Source organism: Solanum pennellii, chromosome 9 (assembly GCF_001406875.1).
Source record: "Solanum pennellii chromosome 9, SPENNV200".
Taxonomy (NCBI): Eukaryota; Viridiplantae; Streptophyta; class Magnoliopsida; order Solanales; family Solanaceae; genus Solanum; species Solanum pennellii.
The window spans coordinates 3,346,058-3,368,784 of NC_028645.1; the positions used below are offsets into that span (position 1 = coordinate 3,346,058).

Here is a 22,727-nt window from a genome sequence, read left to right on the forward strand (position 1 = left end):
GTAACGAGTTCACAGTCAAATTATTTCAAAACAACTAAAACTTTTTGAAATGTTCAAAATATAGGAGCACATATATTTTACATCCTCTTCTAATATTTACTCTATAGCAAAAACAAAATTCTCACAAAACTTGTAAATGTTCTGTTGCCGTTGCATCATGATATATCTCTTACTGAAAATTAAAAGATGGCTTGTTAAAAGGAGTGCACCTTTACTGTAGAGATTGTCCATCGATAATTTTTCGATGAACTTCAGGCCTGAGGAGTTTAATGGTGGCCTTTCAAATGCAGTAGCTCTTTCCTTCGTTTCCGAGCTTCTGTTGCTGCTGCAATGGCATCTGCCGTCTTTTCGCTAGAGCAGGTGATGGATTCTTCAGATGTCTTTTCTGATGTATCTCCTCTATGTCCCGCGGTACAAGAGAGAGCATTGGTATCAGGGGTATCGTCGTCTTGTTGATGATGAGTGTCAATATATCCAGAGGGACCAGTCATAGGGATCATTTCTCTAGAGCGCTGTCGCCTTCTGTCAGATGCACATGAGTCTGGTGGAAAACCAAGAAAAGCTTCCGTCTCGGTTTCCTGGGTAGTTGCTGCTTGATTGTTCTCCATGTTCATATATGATGTACTACACTGATGGGCTGAGGAAGTCTCGGCATGTTTTTCAGTAACGGTAGAGGCCCACGGAAGGAACGGATTACTTTGAGGATAAAATGGGATCAAGCAAGGGAAGGGAAGTAAATATAGTGGATTTCCTGGATTCGAAATCTGTTGTCTGTTGATAGAATTTAATTCACCGGCAATAGGTAAAGGCACCACTGATGCAATATCAGAAATATTTTGAGTACTACATTGTAATAGGTTGAAAGGTTGAACGATGGATGGCCAAAAGAAAGGTAATATAGGAGGCTGGTTAAAAAGAGAGGTCGGAGCTGGAGTTGGAGTCAGATTTGGAGCTGGAGTTGGACTTGTACTCGAGATTTCTACTGGTTTCGACCTAGAAGCACCATCTGTTTCCTCTGCTTCAGCCTTCTCTATTCTAGACATCTGCAGAACGCCAAAGTCATGTTTTTTCACAAGAGACTGTTCAAGTGGATCATATTTCTCTTTCATGTTCTGAATTTCTAAGTTGATATTTTCCCCGATAAAACCAGGATTACCTGTCGTCTTAAGGTAACATTTTCGTTCTTCAAATAATCGTACTCCTTAGCTGCCAGCTCCTTTTCCTAATTGTAACAAACATCATACAGCCAAAAGTGAGTTCGTGGAGATTTGTAGCATACCATAAAAAGAAATGCAATAGTTGTTTTTCAAAACTCGGATAATGCAAGTGAAGAGAAATTCTGAATACCTTCTTCAAATTGTTGTTCTCCGATGAAAGATCAGCTGCTTTTCTTGTCAATTCCTCATACATAGCCTAAAAAGAAATAATAACATGAGCACGATACGTGCACGACTTTACATGAAGTCCTACTGCATTAATCAAGACCTTGCCATGCCATTAAGTATTCTATTAACAAGTGAACAGGATGCAGACGTAATTTCTAACATATACCTACCGCAAGGAGATAAACAACAACCATAGAACTCGAATTAGTTAATTGAGATTCGCTTATAAACTGATGTTACCAAAAGAATCCCTCGGATGAACATACCTGTCTCCGGCGAATTGTTTGCCTAGCAGACTCTCTATTCGCCAAAACACGAGAGAGTCTCCGTTCTTCCTTCTCCTCCTGAGATTACCAAATCAAGCAACAGTGTAGGGACACCTGAAGGATATAAAATGGGAGATCAATAATTTTCAGTACCTCAGTCAAATTCTGCCTCGATCTTCTGCTGGCAACTGGTGGATAGTTCAGAACATGTTGAGGACTTGTTTTTGGTTCAGATTCATGCTCGGACTGTATCGTTATTACATGTTCCTGTTAAAAGCAAAAGAATTACTCAACTCCTCCAAACGATCTGGTAATAGTATCAAAAGTCAATATATCTGTCTGCTTAGATAAAGATAACAGAATACTTTATTTTTTCTTTGAAGAGTGCCATTTCCTTTAAATGAGAGTTAAATGCTCATCAAGCAACTGGATTAGGCAAAAGTGATCATTTGCATCAACCCAACTCATTGACCACTAGGCCGCAGCTTGGGTGCCTAACTAGCTCCTTTTCCAAACCATATTTTGCATCTACTGTCTCGGACACCCCTCTCTAACAGTTCTAAGGACAAATTACGAGTTAAGATACAACATGGATGGGCAAACCATTTAGCGAGAACTCATTAAAAGAAAACAGTATTAGAACTATTTATAGTAAAACACCGTGCATTGTTGTCCTTGAAAACCCCCTACCTGGTGAAATTCTTAAGAGGAAACTTACATCTTCTTCTAACAGCTTTCCATTAAAATGACTTGCTGAAAATATAGTAAACAAGCGGAGTTTAATATAGAACGAGTACTTTACCATTGCAAATTAAATCAAGAAGACTATTTATTTTTTCCAAGATTAAGTGAACAAGATCAAGTGAAGACACCATACGATCCAAAGGCTGCATCCACCTTTGCACAATGGGTTCAACTTAACCTAGTATTTTCGACATAAAACCAGAGATATATATATGTGTAAAATCCCAAAACTTTGAACAAATATTAAATTTTGAACCCATTATTTGTAAAGTACAATGAGTTTAGCCAAAGAATCTTACAGATTGAAAAAGATCAAGTTCAAACTTGTAACCGCCTCTAATGAGCTCATTGAGCTACTTATGTTTGAAATATGTGCATTATCTTTTCCACTGGTTTATACCGGAGAACTTAGTAGTAATTTAAGTTAAAGAAGCCGGTGCAATCTACATAGGCGGATCTAAGATTTGAACTTCACGGATTCAGAATGCAATTATACTCGCTGATATTCGAATTAATGGTTTTGACATTTAATATTTGTTCAGGCTTATTAGATCCGTATAACAAATTGCACCTAAAATAGTACCCGGATATTTAGTTGTGCCTACAGCTCATGTTCTCTTCAGAAAAGGATATATACCCAAAACACATCAACACTTGTACAGGGTCTGGGGCAGAGTTACTAAACTCAGCTGAACGAGTAGCTCTACTTGTACAGCCGCCCCTGCTTGCAAAATTCCCCGAATTGTAGATTTCGGGAGTAAAAACTAGGCACCATATTTTGTCGTTTCAGCAAACACGCAACAACACAACACACCCAGTGTATTTCCACAAGTGGCGTCTAGGGAGGGTAGAGTGTACTTGGACCTAAAGACCTCGTGAAGATAGCGAGGTTGTTTCCGAAAGACCTCGGCTTAACACATGACAAGGCAGTTTGAAAGGACAGTACACAGGTAAAACAAGGCTTAGCAACTAAGACATAACAAATAATTGAGAAAGCATAACAAATCATACAGAGCAAAATAATGTGATAAACGAAGCACAAGGACATCGTTTCAGCAAACGATGAACAAAACTATTCACTACTCAAAATTTTCACTAAAACAGAAGAGATCACTCCTAACTCACCCCAAATTGTTACCAAGATTACTAGCAAAGTTTAAGAGGCTACAGTTCCAATCATGGAAGTCACAATGTACAATAATCATCGAGTTGATTTCTCGTACAGTCAATTAACTAATAGCTATTATCTTAGCAAAGCACTTCCCTTATTGAAGGAAACTGGAATCGAGAAAGAAGTGATTCTTCCGAAATGTGAAGACGAAACCACTTTTTTGCTCCAATCTACTAACAAAACCTCTAAAACAACTCTAACTTGTGTTCATGTCCAAACACAACTCCAAATACCATTAAAAACTACTTTCTCCAAATACTCAACTTCCATAGCCAATCGCCAACTATTACCTGAACACGACCATATGAGAAATTAACTCAATAATCACCATACAAATACACAAATTCACATATGACCAATGCCTGAATACATATACACATATACATCATAATTTTACCCATTTCAACTCAATATTCACTACATAACACTCTCCAAAATCAAAATTTCAAAACACAATATACTTACAAAATCACAAACTAGTTGGAATCCACTATAATAACTCGAAATAAACATGAAAAAAAGTTCTTCTATTCAAAATAAAAAAAACTACCTCAGAGCGACCAGATGGTCCTGGAACTGAAAATTCATCACTTCTACTCCCTGGATTAGCTAAACAAGCCAATGCTTGTGCTGCTTCCATTTCAAAATCCACCAGTTCACCTTTTCCATCTCCACCAGCAAACTTCCCTTCCACCGCCTTGCACGGCGGCGTAAATTTGTCCTTCATTTTGAAAAGAAAAACAAACTGCACACCAAAAAAAAATTAAAATTTAAATTAAAAAGTGAAGAGAAAAGAGCAGAAATAAAAAGAAAAAAAAAGAAGAGTAGTGAATGAGTGACACGTGTCATGTCAAATCAGAAAAAAAAATGCACAGTCCACTATTGTACTGTATCACCAAAGACCACGTGTGTGACAATGTCACATATTGAGGCTTGGCACATGATGGCAATGTGGCGGGCGCGGATTTGAACTCCCAACGCACTCATTCATAAATCGGTTATAGATATAAATGACGTAAAAAAACCTAAATAAAAGAGTTAAGAGTCGAGAGTCGAGAATCGAGTCTATTCATGTACTTCATCATTTTCATGAAAAGGATTTGAACTCTAACCCGCACTTATTCATGAACTGATTACTATCTATATACATAAAGAAACATAATTAAAAGATCTTAGAGTCTCTACTCGAAGAAATAGTCGATTCATATACTTTATGGTTGGGCTCAATTCGCAAAAATTCAAATATCTCCTCTTGAGTTTTGCTCTACATAAGGTCAAACAGGCCCGATATCCCTAACACTTTATTTGGATCATTGTTATTCATTATTTCATAATGTATTGTATTGTTTTGTATTCTATTGTACTGTATTATATATGATAGATATAATATTTGGCTAGACTGTATTGTTTGTTGTTGTTTAATAACATTTTAATTGTTTAATTCGATCGTAATGTATAGTAATTTATAAACTTACTAAAAAAATCTTAATTATTCTAGGATAGGAGGTTTGACTAGATTTAAAGAATTAAGATAAAGGGTAAAATAGTATTTTGAAATATTATGTAAATATATAATTGAAAAAAAAAATTAAGTAAAAATGAGAACACACAAAATTGATTGTTCCATAACAACGAAATTTAACGATACAATACAATACATTTTAAATAACAATCAAAACAATCATTGTAGGTATAGTAACGATACAATACAATACAATAATCCAGACATAGGGTAAGTTATGGGTTTTATAAAGAGTGAACAGCTCTTGATCATTTATAAAAAAAAAATGAATAGAAGAAAATATGCTTAAAAAGACCACAAAACAATAACAAAAACAAAAAATTGTTATAGGTGTAACAAACAATTCTCAATAATAAAAAAAAAAAAACCTAATCTTATGCTATTATTTTATACTATATGATTGTACCTGATTAGGAATAGATTTTTTAGAAAAATACTTTCAAAACTTAGCCATATATAATTAACAAAAAGAAAGTATTGACATAAAATAATGTAATTTAATTTATATGTAGCATGTTGTTTAGTCATTCTATGAAGAGAGGGGGGGTACTGACACGTGGCCAATTGATATACTGACACGTGGAAAATAAAAAGCGTTAATTTCATAAATTCATTTGTATTCAGAAAGCTTCGAATATATCTTTGCGGCGCCTTTTGTTGTGTTACATTGCACCAACGTGGCTAAAATATTTACCACATAGTAGGGACAAAATAGGAAATAAATAATTAATTATATCTTCATTTAATAAGTAATTAAATATTATATTTATAAAATATTCATCTAATATGAAACGGAGAACTTACATAAAAAGGGAAAAGAGATGGAACTAATCCAAATTTAAAAGACCAAATTATCGTAAACAATTTATATTATAATAATACAAAAGATATAGCAAAAGAAATTAGTGGAGGGAGATATTTTCCTTTTCCTTTTCTTGAGATATATGTACATATATATTAAATTATCTTTCTATTTTTGGAAAAAAACATAAATTTACTTGCAAGCTGCTTTGTAAGCAACTTATCGATTACTTCATTTTTACTTTATATTTGCATTAAGCAATGATGTAATTTTACTCTTCTATCGTTATTTTCAATCCATGAATATAAATTAATTTATTTTGATTAATTAATTTAACCAATGAATGAGAATTAGTTACTTAGCTAGGTTAATCAAATGTAAGTAAAATGCTTATAACTTACAAGGGTAAAGAAACAATATATTAATTTATGCATTGATTTTATAAAATGATAAGTATTATGAATCACTATTTATAAAAATGAACAACATATAAAATAAGATCGAGGTAGTGCTTCATAAGCCACTTGTCAACTAGTATTTTAGTAAGATATGCTTTGCTTGTAGAGTTATTTTTCGTTTAATTTTATTTGTCCACTTTATTAAACTAAAATACTCTTATTAGAAACGAATATAGATATTCTATTTTAATTTATACTAAAATCCAATTCTTATTAAGTTTTAATCTGGTTGTTTTAATCACTTTATGACATTTGGAATTTATCGTACGTAGGACATTACGGTGGAGGGATGTGGCCCCTTCTACTGCTGCCACGTGGAAATAAAAAGGGTAATTCCGTAATTAGACTCAACTTTAAGGTTTTGATTCTATCTTTGCCTTATTATTTTTCTCTTATTTCTTACCTATATACGTAGCAACGACGTGTTTAAATAATTAACCATTTATTTCTCTGTAAGTTAAATATAAATTAATACTTCAAATTAAAATCAACTATATAAATCCCATAATGAAAAAAAGGAAAAAAACAAACTAACCTCATAGTCGCCAATCGATTAGATTCACGTGAATTCAGTAACTTTTGTTTACATATATCCTGTTCAAATGAACATATAGATTATATATTAATTTCAATTCGCGTTATAAAAGTGATCATAACCTTCGAATTCCAGATCCGTCTCTATACAAAATCAAACTTTGCGTTGCTTCCATTTCACAATCCACCAGTTCATCTTTGTCGTCGTCGTCAGCGTCACTATCGGAAAACCTCTGTTGCTCCGCCGTGCACAGCCGTGTTGTTGAATTTCCGATGTGTTTGGTGTGTTCATAGTGTGGTGTAAGAGAGAATAAAGGAGAAAATGAGACTCAGAAAAAAAATAATGCGGTGAATGAGTACTACGTGTCATTGCCAGATCATAAATATAGGTACAAAAAAAGCTGTATGTATCTATAAAGTACACGTGGAGGTCACACGTGTGAATGCTAATTTTGGTACTTAGTAGTAGTTTCTAACATAACACATTACCTTTATTTTCAAACCCATACCGATACATATATATTGGAGCATGATTATATTAAATTTGCATCTAGGATTTATTCAACGAAAGCGCACCTTATATCAAATATCATCTCTCTTATCATTGTAATTGATGTTTGTATCGGATTATTATGTGCATTAGATTAAACAAATAAAAGAAATCATGTTTTTATTTTTGATGAAATTTCAAGTTGATTATTCGATTTTACTCTAAAGAAACATAAAAAATATTATTGCTAGTTAGAGCCGTCAATACAAACTTAGTAATTTAGTCACTCATAATTTGATAGAATTAGATCCAAAACAATTGAGTTTAATCCAAAAATGAGATTATTTAGCCCAATTTAAATTATCTTGGTTCGTGAAACTTGAGCAAAGTTGGGTTGGTTCAAATTAAATGAATTTTTTTTAACTAAGACTATAGTTGCTTCTTTATATACGAGCTACTACATATTATCACGCAATGGCAAATTTAGGTTGGCATGAGAGACCACATATTTGTCTAAGTATCCTGATAAGCAGATTCAATGAACACCCCTCTGTGTCCTTTGCAGTAAGTTGAATTCTGCTGTGTGTGAACTATGAGCTACTCAATATTCTTCTGTATTATGTGTATTCGCGGGATTAATTTGGAAAAACAGTAGGAATATGCGAGGACATAACTCATACTCAAATGTTAGGAAGTGCAAATAACTGAAGAACAAAGGCATTTACATTTGCTAGAGTAATATTGTAGCAGGAACATGGAATTTAAGAAAACAAAGACTCGAATTCAAGAAGACTTGACAAGTACATTGTTGAAAACTGGGGAAGAACAAGTAGGCGAACAAAGAGCGTCTAAAGGTCTAGGAGTTGATGATGGAGAAGGTTTAGGTGAAACATTAGTTAGTTCCAGGGCTTGCCATCTTAGTTCAGCAGGGTAATCAGCAATGCAGCCAATTCTTGGGCCGGCGCCTGTTGACCAGACTCGAGATAGTTGATGGCCTAGTTGATATGATCTTGAAGATTTCTTCGAATTGATCCTTTCTAGTATAGCAGTCTTTGGTACTTCTGTTCGCGGGCTGTGAAGGCCGCCTGAGAGCGTTCTCTGGTAGCAGCAAGTTGGACTAGTTGCAGCTTGTGGTGATCCAATTGATTCTGTGGAATGCACTTGCTTCTCTTCTTCCACTGATGGTGGAGGAGTTGAAAGTTTTGGCGGACGTTTGTCGACAGATTTTATATTTACATCTGTGGAGGTGTCATAGTCTTCATTTGCCTTTTTTATCTGATGACAAATCACAAAGATGCGGATTAGTATTGAAGGTGGATCCCGCCCCAAGCTTCCAGCCTCGTGCTAGGGGGATTCACCTCGTATTCAATGTCATTTTGAAGAGTTCAAGCAACATAGCTTATAATAGGCTTTAGGGGAAAACAATTTTTTGGATTTTCAAAAGTAAATAATGAGATAAACGGCTCTCTCATGTGTTAGATACAGAAGAGGAATATGGATGTAAGACTAGACACATGGATTATCACTCACCTCAACTTCATCCACGTTGACTCCGTGTTCCTTGAGAATTGATAAAAAGGTTTCGAGGCTATCATCTGATGGCCGATAATGGCCACTGTAAGGTGAAATAGACTGAAGAAAAAGAATGTCAGAGTTTGCAAGTTTGCAGTATTCAAGCAAAACATTGTAAACAGCAAGGCAAGAGAGTCCGTATAACAATTATATGGTGTAGAGTACTGGAGTTGCTAGGGAATTGCGAAAGAATTATCACAGAGAGAGTTATACAAGGATCATATCCGACAAAGGTAAACATAATCTACTTGATCAATTTGATGTTTAATAGTTAAAGATTAACGATATTTAGATCAATTTACCTTCACTGTCCCATCCTGTACCACTAGTCTTCCAGCAGCTAAAGCAGCCCCACCAGCCAGAAAACTGGAATGATGAAACATTCCTTTCTTTTTCTGAAAGACATTACAGTATAGTAAGAATAATGAAGCTATATTAATAAAGGAAAACAAAAGCAAGAAATTTATGCAGCAACACTATACCACTCACCTCACCAGCATATAGTCTTTTTGATGTGCTCATCACAAAGATCCATTTTGCCCCTTCGGGGCCTTTAGTTGTGTCAAGAAAAGTTCCGGTTAGCTTATGCAGTATCTGCCCGCCAGCAATTATGTACTCATAATGTTGTCTTTCTTGCTGATAACAAAAAGATGAAGAAGGAACAATTAGGAGTTGTGTGCTAATATCAGGTAATGGGACATGCATAACAAGGAATCAAGTTAGATCGTGTATGACGGAGCTGTTGGTGCAAGTATTTTAGTGGACATATGTCTGTTGCAGTGTGTAATTGATGCTAAACTACATGATATGTAGATCATGAGTAACAAAAGATTCAGCACATACAGGTCCAAGATACTTTATGCATTGTTTCTGAAGCTTAGCTCTTGGACATTCTTTGAGATCAACCTTTCTGCCATCTCCAAGATCCAACCTGCACATGCCTAGTCATTCTAAGCTACCCAGACTAAAGCTTATAACATTTAACTGGTATCACATGCACTGTCTCAGATGTAAATCTTCATGTCGTCAATGTCTATGTTGTTCTACTCCAAAAATGCACTACTTTTGGAGGATATAGAATTTGGCGACCTGAAGATTTACATTTGAGACAGTGTTTCAGCATTCAGTTTCCTTACCAAAAGAAGAAGGGCTGACCAGCATCAGTTTTACACCATTCTTCATAATAGATATGCATGTTATGTCCATATCGATGCCGTGGATCAATCTACAGTTACACAACACATAGATCAAATATCATATCTCATTAATAATGAAATTGAACAAAGCAAGACCGGGCAACAGAGTAAAAAGGACAGACTCACAGCCTCAATCCAGTGTTGAAAAGCTAATGTCTGAGCTTCAGCATCTTTGGATAAACCTTTACCAACCTGACCAGAATATATATATAGTTAATACTTGTTTGGTTTTCCAATGCAAAAAATAATCCCGATATAAAATTTTGCATTACGACTACAAATTTTAATTAGTACAACAACAATATATTCAGTGTAATACTCGATGTAATTCTACGAGTTCTCGAATTGTTTTGTTTGTAGCATTGAATAACTCCACATAGCTATTTATTCAAAACTTTATGTGGGGACTATGCTAAATACTACACAAAATAAATAGTGGAATATGAAAGATTACCTAACATGACAAAAACAGCTTTAAATTATGGGACCTTGTGCTAGTTCTAGTAAAACTAAAAGAAAGGCAAATTATATTATATTTTATATTATAAAAAACAATGAATAGTATATAATAAGATCTTTTAATAATTTTCAATTTTATATGAACTAGAACTTGTAAAACTATACCAATTGTAAAACTAATCCCTGGGCTTGGTATCGAGATCTATGCATAATTTAGCCATCAATCATCTGCAAAGTAAAATTTCTTTATACTTAAAATTATCTGTAGTAATTTATAAAAATAGTTATCTCAAACTATTTTTTATTTTAAAAAATCTAAAACTATCTTGAGTAGCAATTATTACTGGAGACAATGCCTCAATTATGGCGATGTTACGTAGAAGAAAATTACGACTAATAATTTGAGATCGAGAGTACCTTAGAAGCATTCAAGCCGACGCGATTCCACCGTGAAACCGCCGTCTCCGGCTTCGAGTAATCGAAGAATGAAATTGTACTATGATTCAACCGAGCGTAATCTATTGCTTGCCACCTTCATACAAATGATAAAGTCAATTTAATTAATTTTCACAGTTATATTGAAATAAATTGAGTTTATATTTTTAAAAATTTACAAAAAAGTATTGCTATGATGCAATTTTTTTCACGTTAATATAAAAAAAATGAATTATATTTGATTAAAGTAAATTATTGACTCGTACCAAAGCTCTTCAGCTACCACAGCAGAGTCAGCTAACATACGCCGTGTACGATAACTCCGATAAACTTTCTGCAATCTCTTCGCGGCATTCGACGGCGTCTTTTCAACGGACTCAGTAAAATCACATTCCCGGCCTACATTTTCAGATACAGAAGGAGACGCCGGAAACGAAACCATACCGTTTTCACATTCTACACCAGCAGAAACCGGCGAACCAAATCCTTCGAGTTCCGGCATGTCGTCGGAGCTCCGAAAATCGGGAATACGGAGCTCCGTCAGTTTACAACCCGACATGTCGATGAGTTTTCGATACGGAGGAAGAGAACTAACCTGAGATGAAGAGTTGTTGAGATCAAAATTTGACACGCCGGTAGTTTCGACTTCCATTGAGAGAGACTCGGTCAAATAACTGCTTCTGCTCTACTAATGGCCTTGAAATTCGGACAACGAACGAAGTCCAGTGAGTGAGTTTTTAGAGAGAGAAAGTTGTAGAGAGAGAGAGAGTCGCCGGAGAATGAAACGGAGTACGAAATGTGTGGGACGAAGTGTATATATATATTTTTACAGACTGCGTTTTCTCGCCGGTAAGTCCACTTGTCAATATTCCACGCGCTCGAGTATGAAAATAGAGAGTAATACTCGCCCGTACGGACTTTGAATAAAGGGTTCATTTGATTATTCCACTACTAAACTTTTGATTATTCCACTACACACAACCAAAAAATAAATTAATTAATATATCCAAAAATTATATTTTAATATTTTTTCTCGAGTTTCATATTTTAATTATTTGTTATTATTATTTTTTGTATTAAAACGTACAATGATGTTGGTTAGCTAAATATCTGTTTCAAATTGACATTATGTGTTTGGAGGTCAACTTAATATTGAGGTGTGTTTTAATATAAAAGGAAGTAGAAATAGCTAATATATGTAACGTAACATATATTAGGCTCACATATCTAGCTTCTTCTTTTTCTTTTTTCGCGAGTTTCATATCTTAGTAATTCGTTATTTTAATTTATCTAAATTGTCATCTTTTTATATTAAAACACACAATGATGTTTGTTAGTTAAATATGTGTTTCAGATCGACACTAAACGCATGAAGGTTAACTTAAATCGAGGTGTGTCTTAATATAATAGGAAGTAATGACTAATTTTTGGTAGTATAGTTGTGTTTTTGTTATTAACTCTAAAGTGTGCTTTCTAAAAGGTTAGTGTCTTTAAACATGTGAATCCTTTAAATATAATATATGTGGTACTATTCGATTTGTTATGAAATTTAAAAAGAAAAAATATTTAGAATTTATGATTTAAAAATGAATGGTAGATATTAATATCGCTATAAATTATCTTATGAAATTTCAAGGATTTAACTTATTTTTAACTACAAAAACAAGATTTTTTTTTTGTAACGAATGAAATTTTTGATTTATTGGAGGATATATCAATTTAATTTCTAAATGATTATATTATTGAATGATAAACTAGCTTGAGTTAATAATAAACGATTATCAACTCATACAAATTAGATAAATTATATTTTTATAAACTAATTTTATTATTCGAAAAAGTAGTGTGCTAATAATTGTTGCTCAAACTCAAGTCTTGATTGTACGTGGTCTATTTTCAAAGTTTCATAATTTGGACTTTAATAGGTTATGTAGGACCATATATCATGAATATATGTGTATATCTTTTTAATAATTAGTTGATATTTTATCAAATAGAGTGATTTAAGATTTTGCCAAACACTTACATCTCTATCAATAAATACAATTCACTTGGAAACATCAAAATCCTTAGAATGTATAAATTTAGAATTCAGTCTAGATCATAGGTAGTGAATGATTCTTTGTATGAATTTAATAAATTTATCATTGATGATATTATTAGAGTGTTAGACTAATCAAAATTGTAGTAAGATGAATATAACTTTTTTTTCTTTAATTAAAGTTTTAATGTTCGAAACCTAAAAATGGAAGTGTTTTTACCATCAAAGAATGTGGGGTAGTGAATGAGGCTATTTCTGTCTTGACTAATTGTCTCAGGTTCGAGTAATGATATGAAAAAGTCATTGATAGGGAGTGTTTTCTCCAATTAAGGCTAACTCTAAACAGTGCGAATTAGAAATAGTCTGGTTCTAGCGATGTAAATTTGAAATAGTCGAGCTCTAATGCAGTTATCCAACATCGAGTGAAAAAAATAATTCTTCTTTAGATGAACCTTACACGATACGGATCTGTATTAATCGAAACATAAGGAAGGGGAAAAAATGGAACTAGAATGGCACATCTAAAGAGTAAAGAAGCTATTGACTTTGATATTCTCCTACTTCTTTATTGCTTCTATTTTTCTTCTTTTTTGTCTCATTTCTTTGCTTTTAATCCTCTTAAGTATTATTTTTGTTTTTTAATTACAAACTTCGATCTACCCTTATGTGCATATAAAGAAAGCACTCAAAGTCTATTTTGCACTTTTTGTACTCCAAATAAATTATATATATTTCTTTTTTTCAAAAGTTTGATTTAAGATTATAAATCAATAATTCACTACTATATATATTCTTTATTTCTTCTATATAACCCTAATACCCTATGATGTGTATGTACAAAAAAAAATTCAAACTAATGTATATAACTTTGCACTCAATTCATGGCCTAACAATCAACAAAGTAAATTGAAATTTATAAAAGTTCAGGTCGAGATTTTAATAGAGATCTCTTCGCATTAATCCAAGTCTTAATAAATGTAATTATCTAGTACATATTCATTGAAAGTAACATATTTCTATACAAGTACCTCGAGAAGCTTGAAAACTGATCCGAACATCATATTTATAAGTGCATCATGTAAGTTACTTCCTTGAGTTCCTTCTAAGAACTCATGAAATGAAAATTGCACTACTCTCATTCATTTATTATTAATTAATGTATAACTTATCATTTATTATTAATTAATGTATAACTTATCTTCTATCCAAACGATCGATAGTTTATCCGATTATATTGCCAAAACTCAGAAGTGGCCTTCACGCCCTTTAGTATGCGCGTATATAATAGTACAAAAACCAAAAAGTTTCCAATAATATTAATAACAAAATAATTGACCAACAAGTTCCAAGTCGTTCTTCTTCCCTCCGATATTTCGTACTCGTTTTAAAATTTGACTAATTTAAATTTACGTTAGAAAATTTCTTTTTTGAAAAATAAAATACTTCTTATTAGAGATGATTTTACATTCAGAAAACTTAAATTTAAATCTCTAATTAAGAATAATGAATTACGTAGTACTTCTCACAATTTTCGACGGTCAAGTTATCTTTTGTTACAAATATATAATTCACAAAAAATCAACATCTAAGGATTTGTTCGTGTGGTCAATAAAGTGATTAAGAGTCATGAAATTTATAATTCAAATCTATTCTTTAAAATTAATCGAGATACTGATCTGAACGAAGCGATCATCAAAATTAAAAAAAATAAAAATCACAATGCTTACTTTTCTACTTTTCCACTCTATATTGTCTTGGTCAAGCCTTGCTGGAAAAATGATTTTTTTTTTATTTCTACGTTGCATTGGTCAATTTTAAATCTATTGTAATGTAATTTTATTTTTATTTTTATTTTTATTTTTTGGTTGGTAAATATTTAATACAGTAGCCAGAGTAGACCAACTTTTTTTTCTTTCCAAATTCCAACATTTTAAATATTTTTTTTCAATGATTTAATAGGTCACGAATATAATAATTTCAATTCCAATTTGGAGACAAAATTGTGATAACGATATCAAATACTAATTATAATTTATTTTTTTTTAACCAATGAGCAACTTGTGATACTATTATAATGTCAAGCAAAACAAAAAAAGAACATTTAATATTATATTTTTCTAAGACAAAGTTGTAATATTAGACATTTAAATTTTCCAAAGTTTCAACTGCCCATTAAAATAATTTCCATTAACAAATGTTATATCAATTGATCATTTTTCTTCCCTATTAACTATATTATATATGTAAAACATGATTAAAAAATGGTTTGTTGACTCAATTGACCTAGCAAACAATAATAGAGAAGCTCATTTATTTGACTACCATTTCAAACAATTAGATTCATTTGACTAGGTGAAAGGGTCATGCTTCTTAGATATTTTTTTTCTATTCGATATTTAATATTCGTATTAATATTTTTATCAGTCTGCATTACGTATGATCTATAAAAGGAGGTGCTCATTATCACGAAATTTTTATCACGTATAAAAAGAAAATGTCATGCATAATATTGACAAAACTTTCTATTTATATTTCACTCTCTGACATCTCAGATATACTAATTCGAATCAAGTAGTAGATCGCCTTAGAAGAGTAATTATAAATGGGATTCTCTACTAACAAATATACTATTTTTAAGGCGCTTGATCTCTAGAACTTCAAGTAAGGTGAAGGGAGTTTAATCATTTTTATTATCAGAGATGGAATAATAATTTATTGTTTTAAGAATTTCTGCAACGACTTAAATTGATATATAATAATAATTGAGTTTACAGTTGCACGTTTATATACTTAAAGAAAATTTAATAAATTATATATAGAATATCTTGATAAAAACTACTAAATTTACATGAATCGATCAGTAATATTATACATCCTTTGATTGATATTGTTGGTTACATAACTTTAATTAATTTTGTAGACTTGAATTGGATTTGCAGTTCTTATTTATTGTGTTTAATTTATAGTAGGCAACTTGGTCCCTCTATGACAACAAATTCTCAAGTAGGGACCAAATTAGGGTGCATAAAATTTGAATTGAATTGCATACCGACAATTATAAGGTTTGGTAAGAAAAAATGTTAATTGAAAGAACTTATAATTTCCAAAAAAAAAAAAAGGCTAAAAATGGTGAGATTTTCTATTCAAAATCAATCGAAGGCTAAAAATATTTGGGAAACTTATATAAATTTTATTAGTTTAAAAGCTAATTATTCAGATTTATTTTAGTTTGCGATATTACGTATCTTCTCATCAGATTTTAGTGTCTCCAGATACGTCTAGATACATATATCTCATATACATGAGGTCAAACTTAGGTGTAATTTGTTCTAGATATATTGTATCCAAGTGGATCCGCATGTATTTGAGATACACTGCATATCTCGTTTGCCTCTCTCCTGTCTTGCTTGCTACTCTCCTATGTATCTGGTATCACAGTGCATCCATGAAAAGCATACGAGCGTCATTGTGCTGTTAGTATAAGCTAGAGGATCCATCAGTGAAACTTAGCTTCAAATCTAGCTAGAGTGTGATTTCCTTGTTTTTATTTTAAGTTTATCTTAAAGCTCATATTTGAGCCAAAATGATATTGCTGCACCCGAAGTCTTCAAATTTTGGATTCGCCACTGATCGTAGATACATATGTACCTTTCCAGATACATATAAATACGTATATCTAGTGTATTCACATATACTTGGGATACATACGAATCTCACCCTCCTCTCTCCCTATTTTTGTGTATATGTCTTCAATATACGATAGAAAGTTCTTAATTAGTGATAAAATATGTAATATTTTGAAAGTATAGGCAATAATAGTATTTAAAGAGAAGTATGTCTAATTATGTAGTTTTACCAAAATATTTTAGATAATTTATTTCTATCAGTAAGTCGTGGTGAGCAGATCATGATATATAGATATTGATATGAGATAGCAGATGCACAATAAAATAATCGAAAGTTGCGTAGAACCTAGTGAACAATAAAATAAGAATAAAATCATAAAATCTTATGTTTAAATTTTAGCGAAGGTAAAAAAAATATGAAAGGATTTTTTTCTATTATTTAAGTCTTATACAATATTTATGCTCAATGAAATAATCGAGGTATAAAAAATAAATGTCTTCAAAGGAGGACTTAGGTGAATCACATGTAAATTTATCCACAAACTACACATACATAAATTATACTCTAATAAATACTGATCTCATAGCAAATATTATATATCTGTAAAATATGTAGCAACAGAATAGTCCTTCACTGTTTAAGCTTTCACCTTAATTTACTGAAATATTTAAAGTTTGTATATAACCTACTCCTCACTGTCTTCTTCTTCTTCTTTTTTAAAGGTTATTTTATATCGCGAAAAAGGATAAATATATCTTTGAATTATCGTAAATGATATGTAGATGTTTTCTGTTATAATTTTGGGATTTGGTGCTCTTGTCGTTCAAGAACTAGATTGTATATATCCTTTACTCTAACGGGAGATTAAATAGGATCACGTGACGCAATCTTATCATCGATCCAATGTCGAGTCGGTGGATAAGATTATTACACGTATATGTCTGTTAGTATAACGGATATATATTCTCTAGTTTTTGAATGAGAGAAACATCAATATCCCTAAAATATAACGAAAAATATCTGCATATCATTAACAATAGTTTGAAATATATTTGCCCTTTTTCCCTTTTATGTTTTATCTCACAATATCTACTGTATTGTGTCAAAGGTATTAAAACATATTAATATATAAAATATAATTTACTTATAATTTAGTGATAGAATTAGTGTACTTTTTCAACTTATATATAAGTTACACCAACATTAATTAAAACACTTTATTTGATGTTAAAATATGAATAATTAATTCATCATATTAATATTAATAATATAAAAGAGTTTTAATACACATTAATACGATTAAAAATATATTTGTCTATCAAAAATTCTTTCCACTTATATTCATGGATAATACTTTTTGTAGTTTTTTTTCTTCTAAAATTAAACAATATATATTATTTTAATAAACTAAACCAAACATAAAAAAAAAATCAATATATCTCTATACCATTATAAATAATTTAAATACACAATTTCTGTAGTTCGAATTCAAAATACCCTTTCCATTATACTTTGTAATAAATTTACCTTTAAATTTAAAGTTCACATGTCAACGTTTAGAATTTAAACAAACACTCGAATAACAAAATACTCAATTTTTTTAGAACCCCACCCATTAAATCGACCCGACCCGACCCGACCCATTTTCTTTTGTCCATATTGCAATTCACCCAAATAATTTCACTGCAGATCTTCTTCTCCATATGATTATTTGCTCTCTCAGGTTAGTTTTTTTTTTTTTTTCCTTTTTCAAAATGAACAATAATTTTCTATCTCCATTGTATAATGATTTGATTGAAAGTAGCTGATAGATAATAAATGTTGATTTTTTTTTTTAAATTACTGTTTGGATTAAGCTAATTGAGAGTAATTGTTAACCTCCGATGTTGAAATTGAATTTTTTTTTAATGAAAGCACGAACAAATTTAGCTGTAAATGATATTGAATTGACCACGAAAAGCGGAAGAAGAGAAAGTTTTGTTTAATTTGCTTGTGATTCTGTATTGGATTTGTGGATCTATTTTGTTGTATATGCTAAATTTGGTGAAGATGGTGAAACACAATCCATTGCTTTTATGAATTACTAGTTCAAAGCTATGGTGTGATTTAGTTTGATTATTTAGAAGATGTTGTTGTGTGCTAATTTGGGGGAAAAATTTCTTGTCCAAAGAGAGACAAGTGTAGTAAGAAGTTGGTAAATGGGGGAAAAAAAGATATAATGCTAGTAGGAAGAAAGTTGCAGGTTTCTAGTCCTTACGAGCAATATCGTTTTTTGCCTTAACTAATAGAGTACATTGATAGAGTTTAACTAGGCTGCTTTCGATGTATGCTATTTGCCTGCTTAGAAGAATCCCTTTGTTTGAGTCGAGGTGATTGATTTTCCATGGTTGGTTGATTTTAGAAGATGAAGTGGGCAACTCATTATTCATACAAATGAGAGATCTCCGTTTGGGAACAAATAGCGGATTTATAAGTTTAGGTTTTAGGAAATGTAGCTTATTGAGTTCTGATACGATTATAGATATAATTGTTTTGGCCAAAGCTATTGGGAAACCGTAATTGATATTCTAGTTGTGCCTCTAATCGGAAATTTTCAGTCATATCATCTTTCGTTTAAGTTCTTTTTAGAAATCCTTTTTCTCCTTTTGATGATTTAGTTGATTTGAGATAAAGCTTAGGAGAAGTCTTTGTTTTTGCAAATTTCGGTATTTGGTGTTATGTGTTATTTAAGATGAGGGTCCTTTGGAAATAACTCCTCTATTTACACGAGGTAGAGGTAAGATTTGTGTATACTCTATCCTTCCCAGACCTCACTTGTTGGGTATGTTGTTGTTAATTTTGGTATTGACATTTTACTTATATTGGATTTGGTCATATGGGACCTTATTTGTTTTCTTTTTTCAAGAAAATCTAAAATGATTGTGCTGGAAAATTGGTTAGTGTTTGAAGGCAATGATGCAGAGCGAAAACTCTGTTGAAGATTCGCTTCATATCCGCAAGCTGGAGGTTACTGATAAAGAAAAAGGCTTTATTGAATTGCTGAGACAATTGACCGTCTGTGATTCTGTTTCGGACGAGAGATTTAAGGAGAGATTTGAAGAAATCGCGAAATATGGGGATGATCATTGTATTTGTGTGATCGAAGATGTTCGATTAGGGAAGATTGTTGCTACTGGAAGTGTGTTTATTGAGAAGAAGTTTGTGAGGAATTGTGGTAAAGCTGGACATATTGAGGATGTTGTGGTCGATTCGGGTGCTCGTGGGATGCAATTAGGTAAGAGAATTGTTGAATATCTTGCTGATCATGCTCATTCAATGGGGTGTTATAAGGTAATCCTTGATTGCACTGAAGAGAATAGACCTTTTTATGAGAAATGTGGTTTTAAGAAAAAAGAAATTCAGATGGTTAAGTATTTTGTTTGATGAATAATTTTGTTCCTAGAAATACTGAGTTTATCATAAGATAAGTTTGATCGTTGTCATTCGCGTAATCTTCTGTTTTCTTGTATGCCCTGTGGCTTTGTTTTGAGCATTCGTGTGATCGGGGGACATAATACGATTCTTCTTAGAGGAGGGTTGTTTGCCTGGGTGACCGTAAACGTGAAGTTTTTGTTTTTGACCAGCATGAATCCACCATAGTGCATTTTCGAAGTTATGAGTAATAGTAGTGATCTTTGTGGATTGTGTAACATATACTTATGCTCTTGCTTAAAGTATTGAGTTCAGATAAACTCGATTACGATACTATGCATCAACCACTCATGTCACCCCCATTGGTCTTATCGAGCTGATAAAAGATAAATATTAGGTCTATGTATTCTGCATAAGGGAATGGCACCAATTGGCCTCAATTCTCTTCTGCAACATCATATTACCAACTGAAGTCTTACCAGTAATCGCCACAAGAGCATGAACCTTCAAGGAAACAATGGAAACGGTTATTATCTCGTAAGATAATTTCTCTCCCCGTTATCATTGAGACAAGCTTGAAGAACGTATGGCAATCACCACAGATACGAAGATTCTTTATTATCCTGATACCATCACCAGGTTTCGTACTTAGTAAGCCATATGCAAGCGCGAGCTTCTCACTATGACACCCCACGAAATGCTCCTTCTCCTCCTCTTCGATGTCAAATAGAACGTATTCTGTTCTTGGAACATAACCTACCTCTCTTAACTCCTTGCTCAGTTCACCGAGTTTAACGTATATGTTATCTGATATTGGATGATATGTATCTCCAACAAGAAACTCATGAACTATTCCATCAATCTCTATCCAACTATATGCAGGTATCTTCTGCATTCTTCTTTCGTTCATAGACGACCTCATCTTTTCTGAATCGTCCCATTTATTGTTAGATGCATATATGTTTGATAAATGAACATAGTTACCAGAGTTCCATGGTTCCAATTCAATCAACTGCTTTAGCACATGTTCAGCCAGCTTGGTATCGCGATGTAACCTGCAGCCACTTAACAGAGCTCCGCAAACGACAGCATTAGCCTTCATTGGCATACTCTCGATCAACGAGTGAGCTTCATCCAGCAAGCCAGCTCGACCTAGAAGATCAACCATACATCCATAATGTTCAATTGATGGTTCCAAAGAGTATAAGTGAGTCATGCTCTGGAAATATTTACGACCTTCGTCAACAAGGCCAGCATGAGTGCAAGCACAAAGGAGACCGATGAATGTGTTTCCGTTAGGTTTTATGCCAAGTTTCTCTACTTGACCAAAACAACAAAAGGCAGATTTTACGTACCCGTGCATAGCAAGACCAGACAAAACAGCATTCCAGATTACTCTATCCTTCACCAACATTTGTTTGAAGATTTCCCAAGCTGATACCATCCGTCCACATTTAGCATACATATCGATAAGTGCTGTACCTAAAACAGCATTAGACAAAAACTCATTCATGTCCATCAACTTACTAGCCCATTCGCCAACTTCTAACGCTCCTAACCTTGAACAAGCAGAAAGTACACCAACCATTGAATAGCAATCCGGTCTAACATTCTCTCGTTGCATCGTGTAAAACACCTCCAACGCCTCTTTAGGTAGCCCATTCACCGCGTAACCCTGTATCATAGCACTCCAAGACACAACATCCTTCTCTACCATCTCATCAAAAACCTCACGAGCTTTCGCCATTTCCCCACATTTAGCATACATATCAACCAAACCAGTATTAACAAACACATTCCTCCCCATACCCATCTCCACCGCGTACCCGTGTATCCACTCACCAGCACTAACATCCCCTACCCGACTACACGCAGACAAAACCCTAACAAGAGTAAAACTATCCGGACTCAAACCCATCTCCAACGACCTCCGAAACAAATCAATAGCCTCCTTAAACTTCCCAAAATCAATATACCCCGTAATTATCGCAGTCCAAGATACAACATTCTTGTCAGGAATATCATCAAACATCTGGTGTGCATCATCAAGAAACCCACACCTAGCATAAAAACAAACCAACCCAGTCTTCACAAACACATCATAATCAAATCCCCCTTTAACAACAAGCCCATGAGCCTTAACACCCAATTCAAAATCTGATAACCTCGTGCAAGATTTCAACAAGAATGGAAAAGTAAAATTGTTAGGCAAGAAACCTTCATTTCTCATCCCATGGAAAAATTCAATTGATTGGTGAAAACAATTATTCGAAACCAACCCACGAATCATAGTATTGTAAAGAAAAATGTTGGGTTCTTCAGCTTGATTGAATACAAGCTTAGCATAATTTGGATTGTTGAACTTGTTCAAAGTAAATTTTAATAACAAGTTTAAAAGATAGTTGTTTTGATCAAAACCTGTACGAATAAGGCGAGCATGAATGTGTTTAAGTTGATTGAATGATTGGAAGCCATTGAAGAGAGCTGCTTTTAGCTCCATTAGAGCTTTGGGAGCAGCAGCTGAGAATGTTGTATTCATGGCTTAAACAACCATAGTTTTGAAAATTGAGACCCAACTCTAATTATTTGTACCCGTACTACTGTATATAACTTA

The 22,727-nt window shown here is 32.9% G+C and overlaps 4 protein-coding genes across 5 annotated transcripts; 1 reads left to right on the forward strand and 3 right to left on the reverse strand.

Moving 5' to 3' along the window:
- Window positions 1–28: 28 nt before the first annotated feature.
- Window positions 29–7,327, reverse strand: LOC107029863 (uncharacterized protein DDB_G0284459). Its single transcript, XM_027919521.1, is given in 9 exon segments — window positions 29–1,043; window positions 1,157–1,222; window positions 1,348–1,413; window positions 1,652–1,729; window positions 1,805–1,918; window positions 4,117–4,311; window position 4,865; window positions 7,006–7,213; window positions 7,216–7,327. Coding segments are annotated over 9 exon segments (1,542 nt in total). The 5' UTR covers window positions 7,253–7,327; the 3' UTR covers window positions 29–266.
- Window positions 7,328–8,046: 719 nt separating this feature from the next.
- LOC107029191 (IQ domain-containing protein IQM3-like) lies at window positions 8,047–11,883 on the reverse strand. Its single transcript, XM_015230543.2, has 9 exons — window positions 11,301–11,883; window positions 11,017–11,131; window positions 10,267–10,332; window positions 10,081–10,169; window positions 9,788–9,875; window positions 9,434–9,580; window positions 9,247–9,339; window positions 8,903–9,004; window positions 8,047–8,647 (listed from the first exon to the last, which is right to left on the reverse strand). The coding sequence occupies exons 1-9, from the start codon at window positions 11,684–11,686 to the stop codon at window positions 8,156–8,158; spliced, it is 1,578 nt and encodes a 525-aa protein (XP_015086029.1). The 5' UTR covers window positions 11,687–11,883; the 3' UTR covers window positions 8,047–8,155.
- Window positions 11,884–18,299: 6,416 nt separating this feature from the next.
- Window positions 18,300–20,324, forward strand: LOC107029307 (glucosamine 6-phosphate N-acetyltransferase). 2 transcript variants are annotated; one of them, XM_015230690.2, is made up of 2 exons: window positions 18,300–18,425; window positions 19,643–20,324. In XM_015230690.2, exon 2 carries the CDS (start codon window positions 19,655–19,657, stop codon window positions 20,123–20,125), a length of 471 nt encoding a protein of 156 aa, XP_015086176.1. In that variant the 5' UTR covers window positions 18,300–18,425; window positions 19,643–19,654; the 3' UTR covers window positions 20,126–20,324. The 2 variants fall into 2 exon arrangements, with proteins under 2 accessions (XP_015086176.1, XP_015086177.1); XM_015230691.2 differs by having other exon boundaries at window positions 18,312–18,425; window positions 19,608–20,324.
- A 169-nt stretch (window positions 20,325–20,493) lies between these two features.
- LOC107029306 (putative pentatricopeptide repeat-containing protein At3g08820) lies at window positions 20,494–22,687 on the reverse strand. Its single transcript, XM_015230689.2, has one exon. It carries the CDS (start codon window positions 22,650–22,652, stop codon window positions 20,589–20,591), a length of 2,064 nt encoding a protein of 687 aa, XP_015086175.1. The 5' UTR covers window positions 22,653–22,687; the 3' UTR covers window positions 20,494–20,588.
- Window positions 22,688–22,727: the final 40 nt, after the last annotated feature.